This window comes from Barbus barbus (assembly GCF_936440315.1).
Source record: "Barbus barbus genome assembly, chromosome: 15".
NCBI lineage: Eukaryota > Metazoa > Chordata > Actinopteri > Cypriniformes > Cyprinidae > Barbus > Barbus barbus.
In genome coordinates this window covers 21,292,590-21,313,157 of record NC_136743.1, presented here as the reverse complement: position 1 = coordinate 21,313,157, position 20,568 = coordinate 21,292,590, and the positions used below count along the sequence as shown (strand labels likewise).

At 37.2% G+C, this 20,568-nt stretch overlaps 2 protein-coding genes across 4 annotated transcripts; both read right to left on the bottom strand.

Moving 5' to 3' along the window:
• Positions 1 to 3,340: 3,340 nt before the first annotated feature.
• Positions 3,341 to 13,765, bottom strand: LOC306881958 (arf-GAP domain and FG repeat-containing protein 1-like). Its single transcript, XM_079436355.1, has 12 exons — positions 13,429 to 13,765; positions 11,976 to 12,069; positions 11,771 to 11,886; positions 10,595 to 10,739; positions 10,345 to 10,501; positions 9,695 to 9,811; positions 8,154 to 8,295; positions 7,969 to 8,045; positions 7,792 to 7,887; positions 7,528 to 7,680; positions 7,175 to 7,263; positions 3,341 to 4,205 (listed from the first exon to the last, which is right to left on the bottom strand). Exons 1-12 carry the CDS (start codon positions 13,593 to 13,595, stop codon positions 4,146 to 4,148), a joined length of 1,413 nt encoding a protein of 470 aa, XP_079292481.1. The 5' UTR covers positions 13,596 to 13,765; the 3' UTR covers positions 3,341 to 4,145.
• Positions 13,766 to 14,564: 799 nt separating this feature from the next.
• On the bottom strand, positions 14,565 to 20,515 carry LOC306881247 (putative flap endonuclease 1 homolog). 3 transcript variants are annotated; one of them, XM_079435250.1, is made up of 11 exons: positions 20,342 to 20,515; positions 19,803 to 19,878; positions 19,562 to 19,664; positions 19,410 to 19,464; positions 18,914 to 18,975; positions 18,674 to 18,810; positions 16,361 to 16,421; positions 15,953 to 16,084; positions 15,513 to 15,664; positions 15,232 to 15,373; positions 14,565 to 15,151 (listed from the first exon to the last, which is right to left on the bottom strand). In XM_079435250.1, the coding sequence occupies exons 1-11, from the start codon at positions 20,421 to 20,423 to the stop codon at positions 15,095 to 15,097; spliced, it is 1,059 nt and encodes a 352-aa protein (XP_079291376.1). In that variant the 5' UTR covers positions 20,424 to 20,515; the 3' UTR covers positions 14,565 to 15,094. The 3 variants fall into 3 exon arrangements, with proteins under 3 accessions (XP_079291376.1, XP_079291378.1, XP_079291377.1); XM_079435252.1 differs by having other exon boundaries at positions 14,868 to 15,151; positions 20,226 to 20,515; XM_079435251.1 differs by having other exon boundaries at positions 14,868 to 15,151; positions 15,519 to 15,664; positions 20,342 to 20,507.
• Between the last annotated feature and the right edge of the window lie 53 nt (positions 20,516 to 20,568).

The following is a 20,568-nucleotide window of genomic DNA, read 5'->3' as shown; positions in this document are numbered from 1 at the left end:
TTCCACCAGCTCCAAATTACCTGCAGTGAAGGATGTTTGTAATTATGATAAATAATATCTAACAATAAAGATATGAAAGTTCCTTTTTTTCATATTGTAGGATCTTCAGTAGAAACCAGTAGTGTCTTTATGTAAAATATCTCTAACATTTCAACTTTTACTTTTCAGTGTGATAATTAATGCTAGTAAAGTCTACAATCCCAGACCTGATGAAGACACACATGTATTAATCTCATTCTCTACCAACCAGTTTAGTAACATTTGTGACTAACGAGTAATTTAGCATTGTTTGGAAGCTAACTTCACGGTTATTCACAATTTCACACTCATCCTCGACATCTTTAGATATCACATTCTGTCGTTGGCTTGATGCAGCCTGTACTTATTTATTGTTTGGACAGACGCTTTTCTCTTTATAAGACCAATAGTCGTGTCTTCACGAGAGCTGCGTTATAGTCGAATGTGTTAAACGTTCACCCACCATCGGAAGCACGGTTTTGGCGTCGCTTATGTCAGGCAATGGTCATCTGAAAAATTACACTGTATTATACATTACATGTACATCTAAAAAAATTTTGAAAATCGTGAAAAAGGTCAATATTTTTTGTCACTCATTTCAGAAAGTGAAACCCAGATATTATATGATTCATTACACATAGAGTGAAATATTTCAAGCCTTTATTTCTTGAAATTTTGATGTTTATGGCTTACAGATAATGGAAACCCAAAATCTCAGAAAATTAGAATATTACATAAGATCAATAAAAAAGGCTATTTTAAACACAAATCTCAGGCTTCTGAAAAGTATGTTAATTTCTATGCACTCAATACTTGGTTGGGCCTCCTTTTGCATGAATTACTGCATCTGTGCGGCGTGGCATGGAGGCAATCAGCCTGTGGCACTGCTCAGGTGTAATGGAAGCCCAGGTTGCTTTGATAGCGGCCTTCAGGTCATCTGCATTGTTGGGTCTGGTGTCTCTCATCTTCCTCTTGACAATACCACATAGATTCTCTATGGGGTTCAGCTCAGGCGAGTTTTCTGGCCAATCAAGCACAGTAACATCATGGTCATTGAACCAGCTTTTGCTACCTTTGGCAGTGTGGGCAGGTGCCAAGTCCTGCTGGAAAATGAAATCAGCATCTCCATAAAGCTGGTCAGCAGAAGGAAGTATGAAGTGCTCTAAAATTTCCTGGTAGATGGCTGCGTTGACTGTGGACTTCAGAAAACACAGTGGACCAACACCAGCAGATGACATGGCAGCCCAAATCATCACTGACTGGAAACTTCACACTGTACTTCAAGCAGCTAGGATTCTGTGCCTCTTTCTCCAGACTCTGGGACCTTGATTTCCAAATGAAATGCAAAATTTACTTTCATCTGAAAAGAGGACTTTGGAGCACTGAGCAACAGTCCAGTTCTTTTTCTCCACAGCCCAGGTAAGATGCTTCTGACGTTGTCTCTGGTTCAGAAGTGGCTTGGTAGCCCTTTTCCTGAAGACATCTGAGCATGGTGACTCTTGATGCACTGACTACAGCTTCAGTCCACTCCTTGTGAAGCTCTCCCGTGTTTGAATCAGCTTTGCTTGACAGTATTCTCAAGCTTGCGATCATCCCTGTTGCTTGTATGCCTTTTCCTACCCAAATTCTTCCTTCCAGTCAACTTTACATTTAATATGCTTTGATACAGCACTCTGTAAACAGCCACACCTTTCAGTAATGACCCTCTGTGACTTACCCTCTTTGTGGAGGGCGTCAATGTCCGTCTTCTGGATCATTGCCAAGTCAGCAGTCTTCTCCATTATTGTGGTTTTAAAGAACAAGAGATACCCAGAATGTATACTGTAGTGATGTTCATTAATTGATACTCAAATGTAAATATTCTAATATTTTGAGATAATGATTTTTGACTTTCATGAGCTGTAAGCTCTAAAAAAAAAAAAAAAAACTTGTGAAATGTTTTACTTTACATGTAATGAATCTAAAATATATGAAATTTTCACTTTTTGAAATAAGTTAGAAGACAAAATGAACTTTTTCACGATATTCTAATTTCTTGAGATGTACGTTCTAGTTAGTATACTACCTAGATTTGTCACAGCCAACCATATCTGAATACTTAGACTAGACAAATGCAATATTTTGAAGACTTATTTTTCTCTTTTCTATAATTGCGAAATTCCGTTTTTATGGCTTTGCCACTGTATTTTAGTGTAGATGTGAACAATTAAAATATGAAAAAATAAAAGCGTTTGAATGCATCGAATTTATATTGAATATAATGAATCTGAATTTATAATTCTACTGTTTAAACCATAAAAAATAACCCGTCATCATCTGTGTTGACAAAAAATGAAACGGATGATTTCATCTGGCAGCTTTAACAGAATAGGCCTAAATGTAGAAATCATGCACCTTTAATCATAGGTAAATGCGTTAATTAAAATGTTCTAAAGAACATTTGCCCCCGGTTTCACAGACAAGGCTTAAGCCTAATCCTAGACTAAAATGTAATTCTGAGCTGTTTCAACTGAAATAAACTTGCACTGACTAATCTATATTGGTGCATTTGTTTTGTCTCAAAATGGACACCAGTAATGTTTTTTTCTAAGGCATGTTAATAAAAATTACTTAAATGTCCAAACTGAACTATGGCCTAATCCTGGTTTAGTCTAAACCCTGTCTGTCAAACTGGGCCTTGATGACTGTTCATGCAAGAACAGAGGGGTTTAAGTAATTGATGAAAAAAACAGGTGTCACTCAGTCTGTGGGTGTCAATTTGTTTCAATAGTTTTAATTTGAATGTATAAACGCAGCCTAAGATGAATCTGATTTTTCAGCATTAAATCTTTTTCTCTTCTTTGCTAGCATTTACGTTCCTATTTGAAATTACACTGCCAGCTAAAAGTTTTGAACAATTAATATTTTTTTAAATGTCACTAATGCTCACCTCTGCATTTACTTAAAAATAAAAACAGTAATATTGTGAACTATTATTACGATTTAAAATTCCATTTTCTGTTTTAATGTATTTTAAAACGTAATTTATTCCTTTGGTAAAGCTGAATTTTCAGCAGCCATTACTCCAGTCTTCAGTGTGACAAGATCATTCTAATATGCTGATTGGGTGCTCAAGAAACATTTCATATTATTATAAATTACAAATAGTTTTGTAAAATCCTTTTCGTTAAAAACCATAAAATTCTTAAATATTCCAAACATTTGTCCAGCAGTATAGGGTGGGAGATATTAACATTGTAACCATGAATATCATTTAGAAAAAACTAAAAACTCAAGCACTGTTCAATGAAGTACTAAAAAAACACCACACACACACAAACATATGCATGTAACACAGTAGTTAAAAATCATTTAATATTTTATACATATATTTATATATGTACACATTAACTTGTATACCTGTAATGGCAATTTTTGATGTTGTCAAAAATCCATCAACGGAGATCACCGCAGGTCAGACCTGCAAATTTCCCAAGGTGCAGCTATATAGACCCAGAGGGGAGATCATAGAAAAGCGAAATCTACCACTTACATCTACTTCAGTCGTTTTGTGCTGTAGACACCTGCTTTATCTACATAGCCGCTTGTGCTGAGCTCCTCTGCCCTTACAGTAGGTGTCAAGTTTTAATCCAAACCATGTTTTTTTTACCTCCTTGAGGCGATTAGTGGCATCTATTCCTTACAATGTGTTTTGGCCTCAACAGAACGAAACATTTCTGCTAGAGCAGGTGCTAAGGACAAACTGAAGTTGTTTGTACAGCTAATCACAGCATCCCTAGACACCATTGTGTTCTGCTGTTCTGTCAGTTTCTCTTTGTGAATAACATGTTTTTAAAAGTATTACAAATGCTGATATGCACAAGGAGCTTACTTTCTAGGCATAAAACATTACTTATTGAGTCGAAGGCATAAATGAGGAGGGACAATCGTGGAGTTTTGTCCAGAATACACAGATGGTGGGGAAGACCGTCACCTGCGTATCCACAGCTCTTTCTCTAGAAATGTCGAAGACTCAGTGCAGTAAATACAAAATCTGAAGACTTTCAGATTCTTGAAGACGATGTTTTAGAGCACTGGTGATGCGGAATGAGTGCATGATGCTGCTGAGATGTGCCGTAAAAAGCGCTTTAAAGAAAGGGGTTTGTGGAGGAACCTCCTGTGGGGTACGGTCCCGCTGGACCTCCACCCTGAAGAGAAGAAAAGACAAGACAATGTAGCCATCAGAGTTGATGAAGAAACAATTCATAGCTTTTGTCCTCCAGCAAAAACAAATGAGCACATTAGAAGTACTGTTACTTTTCAAAAGTAATTCGACTTTGCCAGAATTGGAATTGGGAACCACTGCATTACACATCTTCAATGCAGCCTAATATCAGAAAAGAGTCAGCAATTAACGCATTAAAAGTGCACTCAGTAGTTTGGCGGTAATACTTTTATGTATTGGGAGGCCTTTAAAGGGGTCATGAACTGAGAAATCTAAATTCCCTTGATCTTTTGACATATAAGGGGTCATTGTGCTATAAATACATTCCATAAGTTTCAGAAATAAAAACTGTCGTTAGTCTAAAAACAGTTCATTTTGAAAGCAGTCTGCCAAAAATTACAGCTTTTGAAATGTGCCACTCTATCATGTAAAAGTGTGGCTAAACCCCGCCTCCGCAGAAGATGATCAACACCTGCTTCTACGTCACTGCCTGTTTAGCCCCGCCCACCGATTCATGCAAATAATGAGAGGCAAACGCAGGTCTACGCAGAAACCAGATGATAAAGATCTTCTGAAGACAAGACACTGTGCATTGCCAAGTTGTGGAAAAAAAGTCTTTGCATTGCGTTCCTTCTGATCCCAATGTTAGGAAACAGTGAATGAACTTTATTTTTTAATAAAGATCCAGATTGCATCAGTAAGAACTCGGTCCTTTGTTCACTTCATTTTACCATGGATTCGTTTACAAACGAGGCACAATTCGACGCATTATTTTCCGAAAGATTGAAACTAAAATACGATGCTATGCCAACTATATTGTTGCAGCACACAAGTGAGTGTTTTTATTACTATTGCTTTGTCTCCTCTTACAGAAACCCCACTCTTACTATTGCTTTGTACTCCTCTTACTGTTTGATATGTATTATGCATTTATGCGTTCTTAACCTAAATCACAGCAGCGTCCATCTATGAAGGATGTAGGCTGTCAAATATTTACAACTGTTAGCCAATCATAGCAATGGACGTTTACTTTATTTAGTAATTTATCAGACGCTTTTATCACTTTTTATCTTACAAATGTTTACTTCCGAGTCTACAATCCGCATCATCTATTCAAACAGAGTGTCAAATCAGGACAGGAAATAGCCTATTACTTCTAAAATATGATGTTTTTTAATAGGGATGCACTGAGCTCATGTAGTCGTACTCGTTAAAATGCCCCGATACTAAACGCGATACCACGCATGTGATCAGTGCCATATTCAGACAAAGAAACACCAACAACAGAAAAACAGACAGCAGAATGTAGTTATTAGCGATTAAGGATGTCTAAAAATGTACATGCAATGAATATAATGTTAAACATTCAGTATTAATGCCTGTATAGCTGATGTGAGCAAGCTGATAAGCAAACCACGCTGAGTGGATCCAGCGCGCGGCGGCGCAGATGCGCGAGCTTGTTGAGTGAATATCCCTTTCTCCCAGATATCACTGGAAAGTTTGTACTTCGGTCGGAAATGTCAAAAACGAGTAAGTAAAACAATGCACAAGTTACTTAACAGTAGGGAGAGAGAGATAGAGAGAGCGCGTGCGCACTTCTGTGGTGTGATCTTTATTGAAGTTCGCTCAGCACGCATCATTTGAATTAAAACTAAATCGTAAATATATGACAACATATAGGGGCATTCATTCACTTTAAACATCATTTATTTTTAACCTTAAGCATTGAACACGAGTGAAACACAAGTGAAACTATCAGCCTGTGTGAAATGCGCTAGGCTGTTCTGTACTTGTCCCTTTCATCTGCTCCGGTACACATAAGTGCGCGCGCTGTGCGTGTTTTCCTTCCTTCATGCGTGTTTCTGCAATTATATGGCTTTGAAATCTAAATGTTTCAGATGAAAAAAATAAAAAATAAATTCTATATCTGAAAATGATTGATTTATAACGAGTGGTTCCCTGCATAATTACAGCAAAAAGCGTGGTTACAGCACTGAACCGCTGCAATGGAGCAGCTCTAATGCTATTTAAGATGATGCATAATTAAGTGTGAAAAATAACCGAAGGATATACAGTCAAAACAAAAATTATTCAGAGACCAGATATCATTTTTTATTTTATTTTACTAGTGGGTGCAGGACACTATAGTTAATCTAAGTGCCTGAGGATAGCAAAATAAAGTAAACCGTGACAAATTATACACAAAAATTCTTCATACAGTGGACTACCAGTAAAATTGATACAAAAGTGAGACCAAAAATTATTCAGACCAAGTAATGGAAAAAATGTAAATTTGACAGCATGCCCAGGAGACTACAGGCTGCCATTAAGGCTAAGGGTGGCCCGACAAAGTATTGATAGTTGTGTAAATATTGTCATACCAACAGCTGTCTGAATAATTTTGATTGATTGATAGAAAGGTATTATCAAGCTAAATTTGTTCTGACACAGTTTAACTTGGAGTTCTTGTAATATTTTATTAGCATTTTCTAAACTATAGCGAATAAAATGTGAGAAATGTTGAAGGTGTCTGAATAAATTTTGGTTTGACAGTATCTATTTGATAAATGAAGTTAATCAACTAACATTTTACATACTCATTTGTTTTCTTTACCCAATATTTAAAAAATGTAAAAATACAATAAAAATATCGGTATCGGAACTCGGTATCGGCAAGTACCAAAAATTAAAGTATCGGTATCGGGCGAGTACTGGAAAAAGTGGTATCGGTGCATCCCTATTTTTTAATGTAAAAATCTTGACAGCATTATAAATGGAGATCAGAGTACACAGTACACAATAAAAAACAAAGGCAGTTCATGACCCCTTTAAATATTATATTGGATTATGGGGGACGTTGAGTCCAGAAGGTTGAGAACCACCGTTTTAAAGCAATGAATAAAGAATGTCTATCATACTTTGTATTTACATCCTAGCCACTGGCTTGCTTACCATGAATGGATTGCTGGAGATGCCAGGTCCTGTGATCGCCTGCCCATAGTTGCCCATAGGTTTGGCCTGTCCGTAGGCTGGAAAGCCCCCTGAAGAGGACCATAAAAGGAGAACGGCTATGGAGCTAAATGTATTACACTGACAGACAATGCTAAAGCACTGAACCTGCTACTCCGTCACATGCAACACCAAAACTCACATCAAAGCACGAAAAGCAAAAAGAGCTGATGCATAATAAAATACAAACCAAGCCTTTCTCATGACTTATAAGAGTATGCATAAAAGAAAGGCATAAGCCACTAGGGGATTGGGCCACCTCACATTCACAAAAACACAGATATAGTCTCACATACCATTGGGTTGTTGGTGGTAGGCTGCAGGTGGGGGAAAGGGACCTTGGCCAGGGAATTGCTGCTGGAAGGTCCCACTAAAACTGGTTGGCAGGCAGTAACTGGTTGTGTTCCCAAAGCCAGCTGGCATGCTCATGGAGCCAGTGCCAAATGAGGCTAAAGTAAATAAAAGGAGACCAGAGGAGGAGTAGCATGTTTCATCTGCTCATTCCTTAAATGGACATACACATAACGGGCATGCTGATCTCGACCAAAGCTAGGCTTTACCTGAGGCTGCTGCTCTTCCATTGGTTTGAAACGGATTTGTGGACATGGGCTCCTGAACCATCCCAGCAGCCACAAATGGGTTTGTGGAGGGGGCAGCTACACAATAAAAAGAGTCGAGTCAGTTAAAAAAATTAAATGTTAAAACTAACTTACTTAAAAGAATCTTAAAAGCTCCACCTGCAAAACCCTGTTGCATGTTAGGTAGTCCTGGCTGAGCTGGAGGTGCAGCAGCTCCTGGGACGCCTCCAAACACACTTTTGAAGCACATGCACACACAAAAAGACATACATGAGCACACAAAAAAAGATTAAAGCCTAAAACGTAAGGTGGATTGTGCAGCAAGTAATACAGTAATCTCTCACGCTTGTACGCTTCCACTTGTAGCGGTTGTACTGAGGGCACTGTCAAGTTCAGCCAGGGCAGCGTAACGGTCCCCTGCTGATAAACTGCTCTGAGGCGGGGCAGGAGCCACACTGGGTAGTGGAGGAATGGACATGCCTCCACCTGAATGGCAAACATTTTTGCCTAAATTTATTCAAGTCTTACTGAATTAACAAACTTAAGGGTCAACAACAAAACAGTGTCCACAAAAAAAGCAAGATATTTTGATAAAGGGTGTACTCTTTGTATTCATGTTGGTTTGTTATGGCTTTTATACCATTTTCAAGATAATGACATGTGGTAAGTGGTACCATCAATTAAAAAGTAATACATATTATTTACCTTACACTTCAAATACATGTCAGTGTAGACCAATGCTGTTATTAACTAAACCAAACTTATACTATTAAATATTGTACCAAAAACTTAAACTTGCTGCCTTGGCAATTGACCACTTTACTAAAATAACTAAAACACAAACCCCCGGTTTCACAGACAAGGCTTAAGCCTAGTCCCAGACTAAAATGTAATTCTGAGCTGTTTCAACTGAAAGAAACCTGCACTGACTGATCCTAAAACATATCAATGCCTTTGTTTTGTCTCAAGATGGACACCAGTAATGTTTTTGTCTAAGGCACGTTTATAAAAATTACTTAAATGTCCTAATTGAACTATGGCCTAATCCTGGCTTAGTCTAAGCCCTGTCTGTGAAACCAGGCCAACGTTTCAAAGAAATATAAAAACAAAACAAAAAGGAAAGCACATAAATTAATCAAATTAAAATGAAGACTGAAAACACAAAAGTTCATTCAAAATGTTAATAAATACTGTAATAGTTTATAAATTATACTTAAACAACACAATATACTTTTTAATGCGAGTTGCTCCACAGGACATTAACAACCTGAATTCACCTTGCCTTGTAGCACAATTCTGCAGGGGTCCTCTCTAGGATACATTTTCCTATTTTATGCTTAATTTTTATTAATTAATTATTTCTTTTGCCCCTGTACTTTGGTTGCACCACATGACGTTTGGTTCTAACTAAAGTTTTTCATTTATTAATACGCAGTTTTGCTTAATTATTTTTTTCCCCTAGGACATTTTAAATTAAGATTATGTCAATCTACTTAATAATGTTTTCTTTTCAAGACTTAACTCTTTTAATGATTTTTTAAAATTATTATTTCTTCATTATGATATCAGGACATTTGTATCACCCTAACATTTCTGACTTTATGCCCCCAGAATGAATTTTAATTCAGAAATGAAAAATGCTCATTAGAAGAGGTGTTTGAAGTCATTCTATGTATGAACTGCATTTTATTTGTATTTTTAAATAAATCAATATATGAAGATGAAAAACTTAGCGAATAAGAGTCAATTCATCTTCCTTAAATCACTGGCACATACTGTTAAAGTAAGTCAACAGCAGCAACAGCACAGATGTGACATTTAGCCATGGCAGGAAATGGAAATACACGTGAGCATTACACACAATGGATTGGGCAGGGTGTGGTACCTGTGTGGGGTTGTTGAAGGGAAGGCTTTGAGGAGGGTGATGTGCCAAAATGTGACGGTGCACTGGCGCTTCCAAAGGAATCAAAGTTGGCAAAGTCTGTGGTGGAATTATTTTGTTCTACAGACGGCACAGGGTGAACAAAATACATGAATGAACAGGACTGATGAGGAAAATTAAGCGACAGTGTGAAATCATGGTTCTGACATAACTTAAGGTAACCAAAAGCAAAACAGTGAGCTGACTGACATCACATACAAATGGTTGTAGAGTAGGACAGTTGACATCACGACATGTCAAACAGTGACATTTAAAAGGATTGTTCATCCAAAAATGAAAATTCTGTCTTCATTTACCCACCCTCATATCACATATGAACTGCTTTTATGCCTATAATGAAAATCATTTTCCCCACATTATTTTTTGTTACTTAGAAGAACGCAAGCCATACAGGTTTGGAACAACATGAGGGTGAGCAAATGATGACCATTTTCATTTTTGGGTGAACTTTTCCTTTAAATGAATGACAGGAAGCTACAAAATGATTAATAGTTGTGAAACAATTAAAAGGAACTTGTTACAAGCCACAGAATCTAATTAAGCTCTTCACCTTATACATAAATTAGAGCTGTCAATCTTTTAAAAATGGTTACCTGAGGGCCTGTTAAAATGTGCAAAATTAGCAAAGTTTGAGGAGCTGGCAGTTTGAGCTTGAGGGGCAGCAAAAATATCTCCACCCAAGTCAGAGAGGAGGTCAAACTTCTTCTCCTGGCCTGCAGACTGGGCCTGAACACGAATGGTCACTGGGGACTGAGAGAGAAACGCAAGGTTTCGCGAAGAAGAACTGACTGTTTTGTGGTTTCAAATGAAGGTACAAAGGTAAAGGTAGCTGTTTGGTGTTACCTGGTTGGATGGAGTCTTGGTAAGATGCAGGGTTTTGAGGGGTTGGGGAAGAACCTCTGGAGTGCTACTGGTACTGCTAGCAGATGAACCAGATATTGAGGCCTGCACAGAGGCGATCACCTTGGCTTGTTCTGGGGGAACATACCTGAAAATGATGGTGGCACAATAATAGAGCTGTCAATTTGTAGGCCAACCTGGAAGGCTAATTTGCCACGGGCACCCTGGGGATTTTCTAAACAGTTTTTTAATAGAGGTTTTTGATTTATGAGTAAAATAAGGTCTGAGTCTGGTTAACATGACTTAAAGAGCTTTGTTCCATAACATAATTTTCAGAAAGTCATAAACTACCATTCAAAAGTTTGGAGTCAGTAAGATTTAGTTTTTTAATGTTTTCTCTTATGCCCATCAAGGCTGCATTTAACTGTTATAAACACAGTAAAACATTACCATTGTGCAATATTGTTATAATTTAATTACTGTTTTTTTTATTTTTTTTATAATTTGAACATTTAATTTATTCCTGAGATATCAATGCTGAATTTTCAGCAGTCATTACTCATTCTAAAATGCTGATTTGGAAACTTCTGTAAACAGTTGTACCATTTTTTATTTTTGCAAAAAATTATGAACTAAAAAGTACAAAAGCCAATTTGAAACAAATATTTTGTAACATTAATATCCTTACTCTCAGGTTTGATGCATCAATTTAATGCATCGTTGCAGAATAAAATTAACTTGCTAATTTACTACCAACCGAACATTTGAATGGTAGTCAACATGCTATGGATGGGAATTTTTACATTGAAAGCTTGTCTCCATGGAATATTTGACTCTAAATTTATAAACAGTAAATGGGTTAGGAGTCAATATTTTCTATAATACTTTTTTTTTGTCTAAATTGCTTCATGGCTCTTCAGGTCTGTCAGATGGCAGATCATGTTCCTGCTAAAATGTAGAAATTTAGAGTTCTTTTGGGCATTTATTCCCTTTATTGGAAAGTAGAGTACAGCCTTGTTAATTTAGTGTAGTTTCCTGATTCCACAGGGGAATGGGGATGTTGGGGTTTCCAGCAGAATTTACTGAAGAATTGATTTGAGAACCTCTTGAGAACCTTTATTTTAGAATTCATTTTTAGAAAAAGCAAAAGAAGGATGGATCAGACCAGAGACTCCTTACCATCTTTTCTTCTCATATTTCTCCTGAAGAAACTCTTTGACTTTCTGAGGTTCACGGAAATCTGGGATCACAGAGGTCTTGTCATCATACAATCCCAGCCAGATGTGTTTGCAGACCTGAGCACAAAAAAACAGAGAGGCTACTCAGAGGAACCTCAGTATGTGTATATATTGTAATGGGCCCTTTGTGTAAAAGCCTGTAGTACCTCGTTGTTGTGTTTTTGTAAGAACTCGATTTCCTGTTGGGTGAAAGTTGTCATTGAGATGGACTTCACTCTGTGTGGAGGGTTGAGGCCTCGTCTGGGGTACAAATCAAATGACATAAACATCACAGATTGGTCACAGCACAGACAATACTAAACTTCGAGAGCCCTAATTCTACCACTCATACATTATTAGTGGTGCTTATATTTGTTATTCTTCTAGACAAACTTTCTTTGCACTTTAAGCACAAATGATACCTCAAAACATATTCTTTTTTTCAAGAGAAATTTTCTAGGATGTTTCTAAATGATCAGACTTACGATTTTTGTTGTAAGTCGATTGTTTGTTGATTTTTGGCATAGTTAGATAATATCAACATGTAAAATACATTTGAAATCATTTTAATTATGAATAAATTTTTTCTTAGAAAAATGGGAGAAAAAAACCCTATACACTTGCATTGAAAAGTGTGACAAGCCACCAAGAAGCCAAGCAATCAGCCAGGACCTCATAAAATCAATATATCAATCAACATGTCAAGGCTGCATAAATGAACCATGGGGGTGGGCTCTTTTGACACCAGTGGTGTACTGAAGCACCGTTAAGACCTTTTAAGAGCTTTTTTGGGGGGGGTCTCTGGGGGCCCCTGTCCAATTTAGTCTTGTCAGCACCAGAATATCATAAAGACACTTAAATCAGGGGCGACTTAGAGACCATTGTGGGCCCCTTTCATATTTAGTCATATCTCGGCACCAGAATGTCATAAAGACAATGACATCAGGGGGTGGGCTCTTTTAACTTAGGACCCTAAACTGACACTCTGCGTGGAGCCCCAAAGCCACCCCTGTCTTATTTAGTCACATCAATGCACCAGAATTTCATGAAGACACAGACATTGAGGATGGCTTTGTTTTTTGTCTTAGGACCCTATGTGGAGCTCCAGAGCCCTATGGGGCCCCCAAGAAGATAATAGTTGTCCCCTGTTGTATCTCAGAACCAAAATTGCTCTTCAGACTGGCTAGTGAACTAAGAGCCCATGTGCACTGACAGGGGCCCCGAACTCAGCACCACAATATCATACAGACATTTTCACATGTGGCATTGCCTGTAAGTTAAAAACCATTTTCTTCAGTTATCAACATAATCTATACATAAGCAGCTGTAGTGTTTAAACATGGGTGTGTCACACATTGCTAAAATACTTTCTGAACACACACTCACAACTAGCACCAACGTCGCCCCGTCTTATTTGAATAGGAGCCTGTCCTATTTGAAAAGCTCGGCTGCTCTGGCCCTGATTCACGTGCTATTTTTGTGAAAGCTGATGTTAGAAAGGCAGCTGGGACACATTCTGCAGATGATCTCTCAGATGGGAGGGGTTGTTAGACTCTTGGGGAAAAACAACAAGTTCATACACCATCTGTGTGAATATGAGGGGCCTCGTTAAAAACTTACAGTATCCCGGAACAGGTGGTGCACACAAACGAGCCCACTGTCATGTTGGCGTAGGTCGGGCCGCGCTGATCGCAATCAAAGCATTTCCTATTGGGAGGCAGGCTGGTCATCTCCCGAAGCATCTTCAAGTGTTTCTCCTCCTGTTTTCGTTTGGCACTCGCCGCCATCACGAAATAATAAAGCTGTCGAGTCTATGGCAGGTGGAGCTGTGAGTTATTGGTAAATCTAGTGCATAAATACGCCCGGCAGCGCTGGAAAATCGTTCCACATAGGACAGCCAGGAATAGCCAGAAACGTCTGGTTCTTCACTGGACTGATGTGGAGCGCTAGAAGCTGTGCGTGTCAATACTGCCACCTACTGCACCGGAGAGAAACGCCTCAGCTGGCACAAGCTCAAAAACACCGTAGAAAACTCAGACACTTGAGACTCTTCAGATTTACTTCGATATACTACTATATTAGGAAATTGTTTCAGCGATGGTAGAGTGGTAATAGTTTGGTATTAAATGATTGCCATGTTATTTACATGGTACTCAAATGTACTTTGAACACAACTTCAACTATAAGAGAGCATAAAAGTCATGGTATCATGTCTAAAACACATGACAGTTCCTTAGTTGGTACTTTGTAGTAGTTTGTGGATGTATCAAATACAAATAAATACAAACATAAAGCACAAACTGCATCTGACACCAGAGTTAAGAGTAAGTTGATTTATAGGCCTATGTGAATGTTGTTTGTTTTTACAGTTGTACAGGGAGCTGGATTTTAGTTTTTTTTTTTAATATTTTTTGCAAATTTAGAGTAGTTCAGCATTTTAAAAATTCTAATTTGAACACTCGAAATATTAATTGTTCAGTGATTTAATGTTCTGCTTGTAAATGGCAAATTATAGGTTGCATAGCCTATTATGATGAACAGAAATAAAATGCAGAACTGAAATACTTTGTAGAATGGCATTAATACATGGAATTCTTAATTTGATAAATAAAAGAAATATCACATGAAAATTGTGATTGTAATAGCTTTTGTGAGAAATTGTTCCAACTGTACTCTGTCTACAAGTGTTATACTGTCTAATAAGTGTTACTGTTTATGGTTTATGGACTCGTATTTTGGCCAGAAGCAACAGTTTAGAGTTAAAATGCTTTAATGATGGATTAGTTACTTGTACACATGCAGCTTTTCACTTCAAAAGATTGATTGACTGGTGTTGGTTATTGTGATGTTTTGTTATCAGCTGTTTGGACTCTCATTCTGATGGCACCCATTCACAGCAGAGCTACTGTAAATTTCTGTTCCGACCAGGAAACAAACTCATCTACATCTTAGATAGCCTGTGGGTGAGGGAATTTTCAGCTAATTTTCATGTTTGGCTGAACTACTACTTTCAACACAAACCACACTTCTACTGCAACAATGAAACACAGTATACTTTTGAAGTTTACTGTAATTTAATACAGGCCCCCGAACATTTTTTGTAGGCTACATGATACAAAAACATAAAAATAATATTTCTTTTCTTAGCACTGGTTTTACATGATGTTGCCTTTGAACAAAATCAAAACTCAGTAAAATAAGCATCTAAAACAGATCCATGCCATTATACTTTTGACTCTTCGGTACACATGATGGTTTTAAGATTCACGATTCAAAAGGGTCCTTCTTATTTCATTTTTGATCGCTTTCTCCCACTGGATGCTTCCACAGCTGCAGACTCAGCCTAGATAAGGAAGACAAGATTGTTTGTTACAATGTTAAAGCAAGTAATCAATTTACAATACTTCTTAATTAATATCTGACCTTTCTCTTCCGCGTCGCAGGAAAAAAATCTTCAAGACGTGACTGTCTAGTTTCGTCCATTTTCTCATCCACCTCCCTCTGCTTTCTTCTCTTTGAGAGAGACTCGTGAAACTTCCTCATGCGTCCTCGTACCCTTTCTTCCCTTAAAACAGCGAATAAGGTCACATACCCAAAGAAAGGTTAAATGCACAAAAAAAGAACTAATAATATTAAATAATGTCAATTAAGATCTCACTCTTGATCAAATAATGTCAGATACTAGTAAATACTAAAACACAGACATGTACTTCAAAGGCCTCTCTTTGCACAGGAACTGCACCAGGCCCTCTTCATCAGGCTCACTCCAGGCCAGGACAGGGTCGTCAACTTTTGGGGTTTCAAAAAACAGCTTACGGGCATCCTTGTACTGCCAGTTTGGAGGGATGGGGTGTGTCTGGAAGAATTGACAGCCAAAGTTGCCTTTTATTTTGATGTATGAACAACAGCAACCTGAACATTCTTCTGAACATCTATTTGTGTGTTCCACAGAAGAAAGAAAATATGGTTTTAAAAGCACTTGAGGGTGAATAAATGATTACAGCCTTCTGAAGTCATGATCAAATCAAAATTGATAATTCAGATATACATCACAATAGATAGAATATAAAAGACGAACACAATTCCTGCCAACTTTAGCAGTGCTTGATTTCTTTGGCTTATATATATTTTTCTGAACAAGCACCTTTCTGTTGACATGTTCCATCACACCCTCTATTGTATGATGTTGTTTAATAAGCTTCAGTGCTCGACTCGGCCCAAGACCCCCAATCTTTTCGCAGTAGTCACAGCCCAGCAAGATACACAGGTCAACAAACTGTGAAAGAGACACAGGAAGAAAATGAACCAAATCAAGAAGACACATTATTAAAACTCCTGTTCTTTTGATTTTTGGCTATTTTAACAATAACCATCTAATTCTAATGCTACGCAAAATCTAAATTAAATTACAACAAATATGTTCAGAGGTTATGCCAATTACATCAAGACATTTTAGGTATGTATATTAGCAGCTATTGACATTCAGGCACTGGAATTTGTTTAAAAAATATAGAACAAGTGTCTGTAAAAGAAAGTAAGACATTGAAAATACCTCTTTATATGTCAGCTGTAGGGCTTCCAATAGCTTTGGTAAGGAGTACTCTTTGACCTCACTATGAAAGAAATGATTTAAAGACATAACCATGATAGTCATTGCTGTAAATATTGCTGTAATACACAATTAAACAGAAGGTCATTAATAAAGAGGTCCTTTATCTTCATTCAGATAAATGAATGAAGTCCTTTATCTATTCAATATTACATAACTCAACATTAAATAATATATGTATTATTTGTAACAAATATTTTGGTTTGCAAAAAGTGATATAATAAAAACAACAACCTTAAGTAGTACATCACTAATAAAATATTCATTATTCTATTTTAATATGTAATAATATTATTACAATTACAAAGCATAATTTATTAAACACTATATAAATTGAGCTCGTGAGGACAAATCCTTTGAGCCAGCTTGTAGATGGTCTAAAATGTTCACACCATCCATGCCTCATGTTTTATGTTTACATTTGCTTAAATCTTTGTACATTTATTCATCTATATTATTTTTGTATATATTCATCAATCTTTCATGTACTATTTGGGTATGCTTGTAAGATAAAGTCATAGCAAATATCTGTAATTTGTAGCTGCATTTAAAAAAAGCATGGGTAACACTTCATTTTAAGGTGTACTTGTTACACGTTACATATACAGTCATGGCCAAAAATATTGGCACCTTTGCAATTCTGTCAGAAAATGCAACACTTCTCTCAGAAAATTGTTCCAATTGCAAATGTTTTGGTATTCATGTGCTTATTGTTTTTTGTTTGCACTGCAACAACACAAAAAAACAGAGAAAATTGTGTTTCAAGTCAAACTTGATAAAATTTCCCACAGAACTCAAAAATGGACTGGACAATTGTGGAAAAACATGGACAATCTCAAGGCTACAAGTCCATTTCCAGAGATCTTAATGTTCCTGTGTCCACTGTGCGCAATATCATCAAGAGGTTTATGGCACTGTAGCTAACCTCCCTGGACGTGGACGGAAGAGCAAAATTAATGAAAAATTACAACGAAGGATTGTTCGAAGGGTGGATAAAGAACCCCGATTAACTTCCAAACAAATTCAAGCTGATCTGCAGACACAGGGTACAACAGTGTCAGCTCGCACTATCTGTCGCCATCTGAATGAAAAGGGACGGTATGGTAGGAGACCCAGGAGGACACCACTGCTGACACAAAGGCATAAACAAGCAACACTGGAGTTTGCCAAAACGTATGTGACAAAACCACAATCCTTCTGGGAGAACGTACTGTGGACAGATGAGACAAAAGTAGAGCTTTTTGGTAAAGGACATCATGGCACCATTTACAGAAAAAGAAATGAGGCCTTCAAAGAAAAGAACACAGTCCCTAGTCAAACATGGTGGAGGTTCAAAGATGTTTTGGGGCTGCTTTCCTGCTTCTGGCACTCGATGCCTTGACTGTGTGAACGGTATCATGAAATCTGATGATTACCAAAGAATTTTGGGGTGCAACGTAGTGGCCAGTGTCAGAAAGCTGTGTCTCCACCAGAGGTCATGGGTCTTCCAGCAGGACAATGACCTGAAACACACTTCAAAAAGCACTCAGAAATGGTTACAAACAAAGCGCTGGAGAGTTTTGAAATGGCCAGCAATGAATCCAGATCTGAATCCCAGAACACCTGTTTAGAGATCTCAAAACAGCGGTTGGGAGAAGGCATCCTTCAAATCTGAATGACCTGGAGTTTGCAAAAGAAGAGTGGTCCAAAATTCCAGTAGAGAGATGTAAGAAACTCATTCTTGGTTACAAGAAGCGATTGATTTCAGTTCATTTTTTCCAAAGGGGGTGCTACCAAATATTAAGTTAAGGGTGCCAATAAATTTGTCCAGTGCATTTTTTTGGTTCTGTGTGGAATTGTATCAGATTTGACTTTTCTTCTCAGTTTTTTGTGTTGTTCCAATGCAAAAAACAAACAAACATGTGAGTACCAAAACATTTGCAACTGCAACAATTTTCTGAGAGAAGGGTTGTATTTTCTGACAGAATTGCAAGGGTGCCGATATTTTTGGCCATGCCTGTACTTCCTATTATAATAACAATAAATTATGCATTATTACATGCAAGTTACCCTAAACTAAACCCTAATCCTAACCATGTAGTAATTGCACGTAGTTAAAATTAATATTACTCAGTACTTAAATGTATAAATACACTGTAACAAGGACACCTTAAACTAAAGAGTAACCAAAGCATGTTTTATACTTTAATGTGACAACTAAAACAATATCATTGCTAATGTTCTCTGGCAAGATCTACAATCAGACTACTTTTTCACCTGTCTTTCTTTGCATTGAGCTGGCGGAGCAGAACAGTTCCTCCAAACGCCAGTGTGTCCATGTCCTCTGAAGCTACAGCATTAACTGTGCCTCTTTTGACCAGGTGGGCACACAGCGCCTCTGCTTCACCTGGAGCCTGACATTCATGGTGATGAGAAAGTCAAATTAAATCAAACAAGAACCTCTCAAATTAAGATGAGAGAGGATTTATTTGTATAAATTGAACTAAATTAAAATACCTTGATGCATGGCACACCCATGAGCTGCAGGAGACGCAGGCAGTCCTGTTTAAAGTTGGACACTAAGGTGCAAAACAGTGTACATAAATGTCATATTCACCAGCACACTAATAATGATAACACTATAATGATTAGCTGAAACAGTGTGAAACAATACAACACAGTTATAATAATATTTATAATGCATTTATAATTTATAATGATTTTCACTTCAAATAAATGCTAATCTTTCTATTCAAGAATCACTTTTCACAAAAATATTAAGCAGCCCAACAGTTTTCGACACTGGTAATAATAAGAAATGTTTCATAAGCAGCATATTAGAATGATTTCTGAAGGATCATGCGACGCTGACGATTGGAGTAATAGCTGCTGAAAATTAAGCTTTACAATCAAAGGAATAAATTACATAAAAAAAAAAAAAGTTTCACAATATTACTGTTTTACTGGATTTTTTTCGCCACATATTTACAATACCATTGCAGTGCACACACACCTGTGTTGGAGCTCTGTAAGCTGTTCCAGCCTGTGCTTTGAGCTCTTTTCTCCAGCTAGAGGGATTCAAATTAAAATATATTATATAGTATTACATAATTATTATATGTATATATTATAATGACTAAATAATTGTATTAGTACACATCTCACCACAGCTCTCTTTTGATTGGGTGGTCTGCCATCAAGTACAAAGACAGGCTTGATGTCATGCTCCAGGAAAGTAAGAGTGCGGTAAAACAAGCCTGTGAGGGGGCTGCAACATCACATGTTCATATTATAAGATATCACAACTATACCTAAAAACTCATAATATTTACAATAGAGAAAAGACGCTGATTTCAATGTATTTTAACAAACTCGGTGACTGAATAATACTTTATGCTGAACTGACCTTAGCTTCAGATGACTGGGGAGAGCTGAGCGAAACTGATTCACCACAATAGATGTATCCAGTGCAATTATCTTCCCTAAATCACAGATACATGGCCATTAGTACAGTTTTATGCAAATAAAAAAGAACAAAAAGACTTCAATTTACATTTAGTCATTTAGCAGACGCTTTTATCCAAAGCGACTAACAAATGAGGAAGCAATCAAAACCAACAAAAGAGCAATAATATGCAAGTACGTTACTATGACAAGTCTACACACACACACACACACATATACAACAAAAAGAAAACAAGTAACGTTAGATAGAATAGAAAAAACATAAAGAAATCTAGTGTTAGAGGCCTTTTTCATTTACTTCTGAGAAGATGAGCACTAATAACAATCTAACTCTGATTTTCCGCCTGTCAGTGGTTTTTCTTACTGTTTTCACTTCTTTCGGTGCAGTTCAATAGATTATTGGATGTATTCATTAATTTCCACTGCTGAAGACCAATTGGCTGTTCTCTCACATTTTTAACAGCGATACATTGATCTTACCAGAATAATCACCGATCTCTTTGTTGCACATAGACTCTGGCGCGTCAAAATGAATTAGATTCGCTAACTTTGTAATCCCCATATTAAATTAAACCCGTTTTTGACTTTAAATCGCGCATGTAGGACTGTTGTTATTGTCATTCATTACACAGCTTCATTTCCGCATGGTGCTTTCGAGCAGTTGCCGAGGTAACAGAGTTACAGACTTTACGTCACCAACTCGTTTC

Bases quoted from the DNA above. Each gene is read 5' to 3' on its own strand.
- LOC306881958 (XM_079436355.1), bottom strand. From the start codon at position 13,595: ATGGCGGCGAGTGCCAAACGAAAACAGGAGGAGAAACACTTGAAGATG. The intron at 10,502-10,594 runs GTAACACCAAAC...TTTCTCTCTCAG, and splicing joins CCAAGACTCCATCCAACCAG to TCCCCAGTGACCATTCGTGT. The intron at 7,681-7,791 runs GTAAAGCCTAGC...TATTTACTTTAG, and splicing joins TGGAAGAGCAGCAGCCTCAG to CCTCATTTGGCACTGGCTCC.
- LOC306881247 (XM_079435250.1), bottom strand. From the start codon at position 20,423: ATGGGGATTACAAAGTTAGCGAATCTAATTCATTTTGACGCGCCAGAG. The intron at 18,811-18,913 runs GTATTTTAATTT...CATGAATGTCAG, and splicing joins TGGGTGTGCCATGCATCAAG to GCTCCAGGTGAAGCAGAGGC. The intron at 15,152-15,231 runs GTCAGATATTAA...TTCCTTATCTAG, and splicing joins CTGCGACGCGGAAGAGAAAG to GCTGAGTCTGCAGCTGTGGA.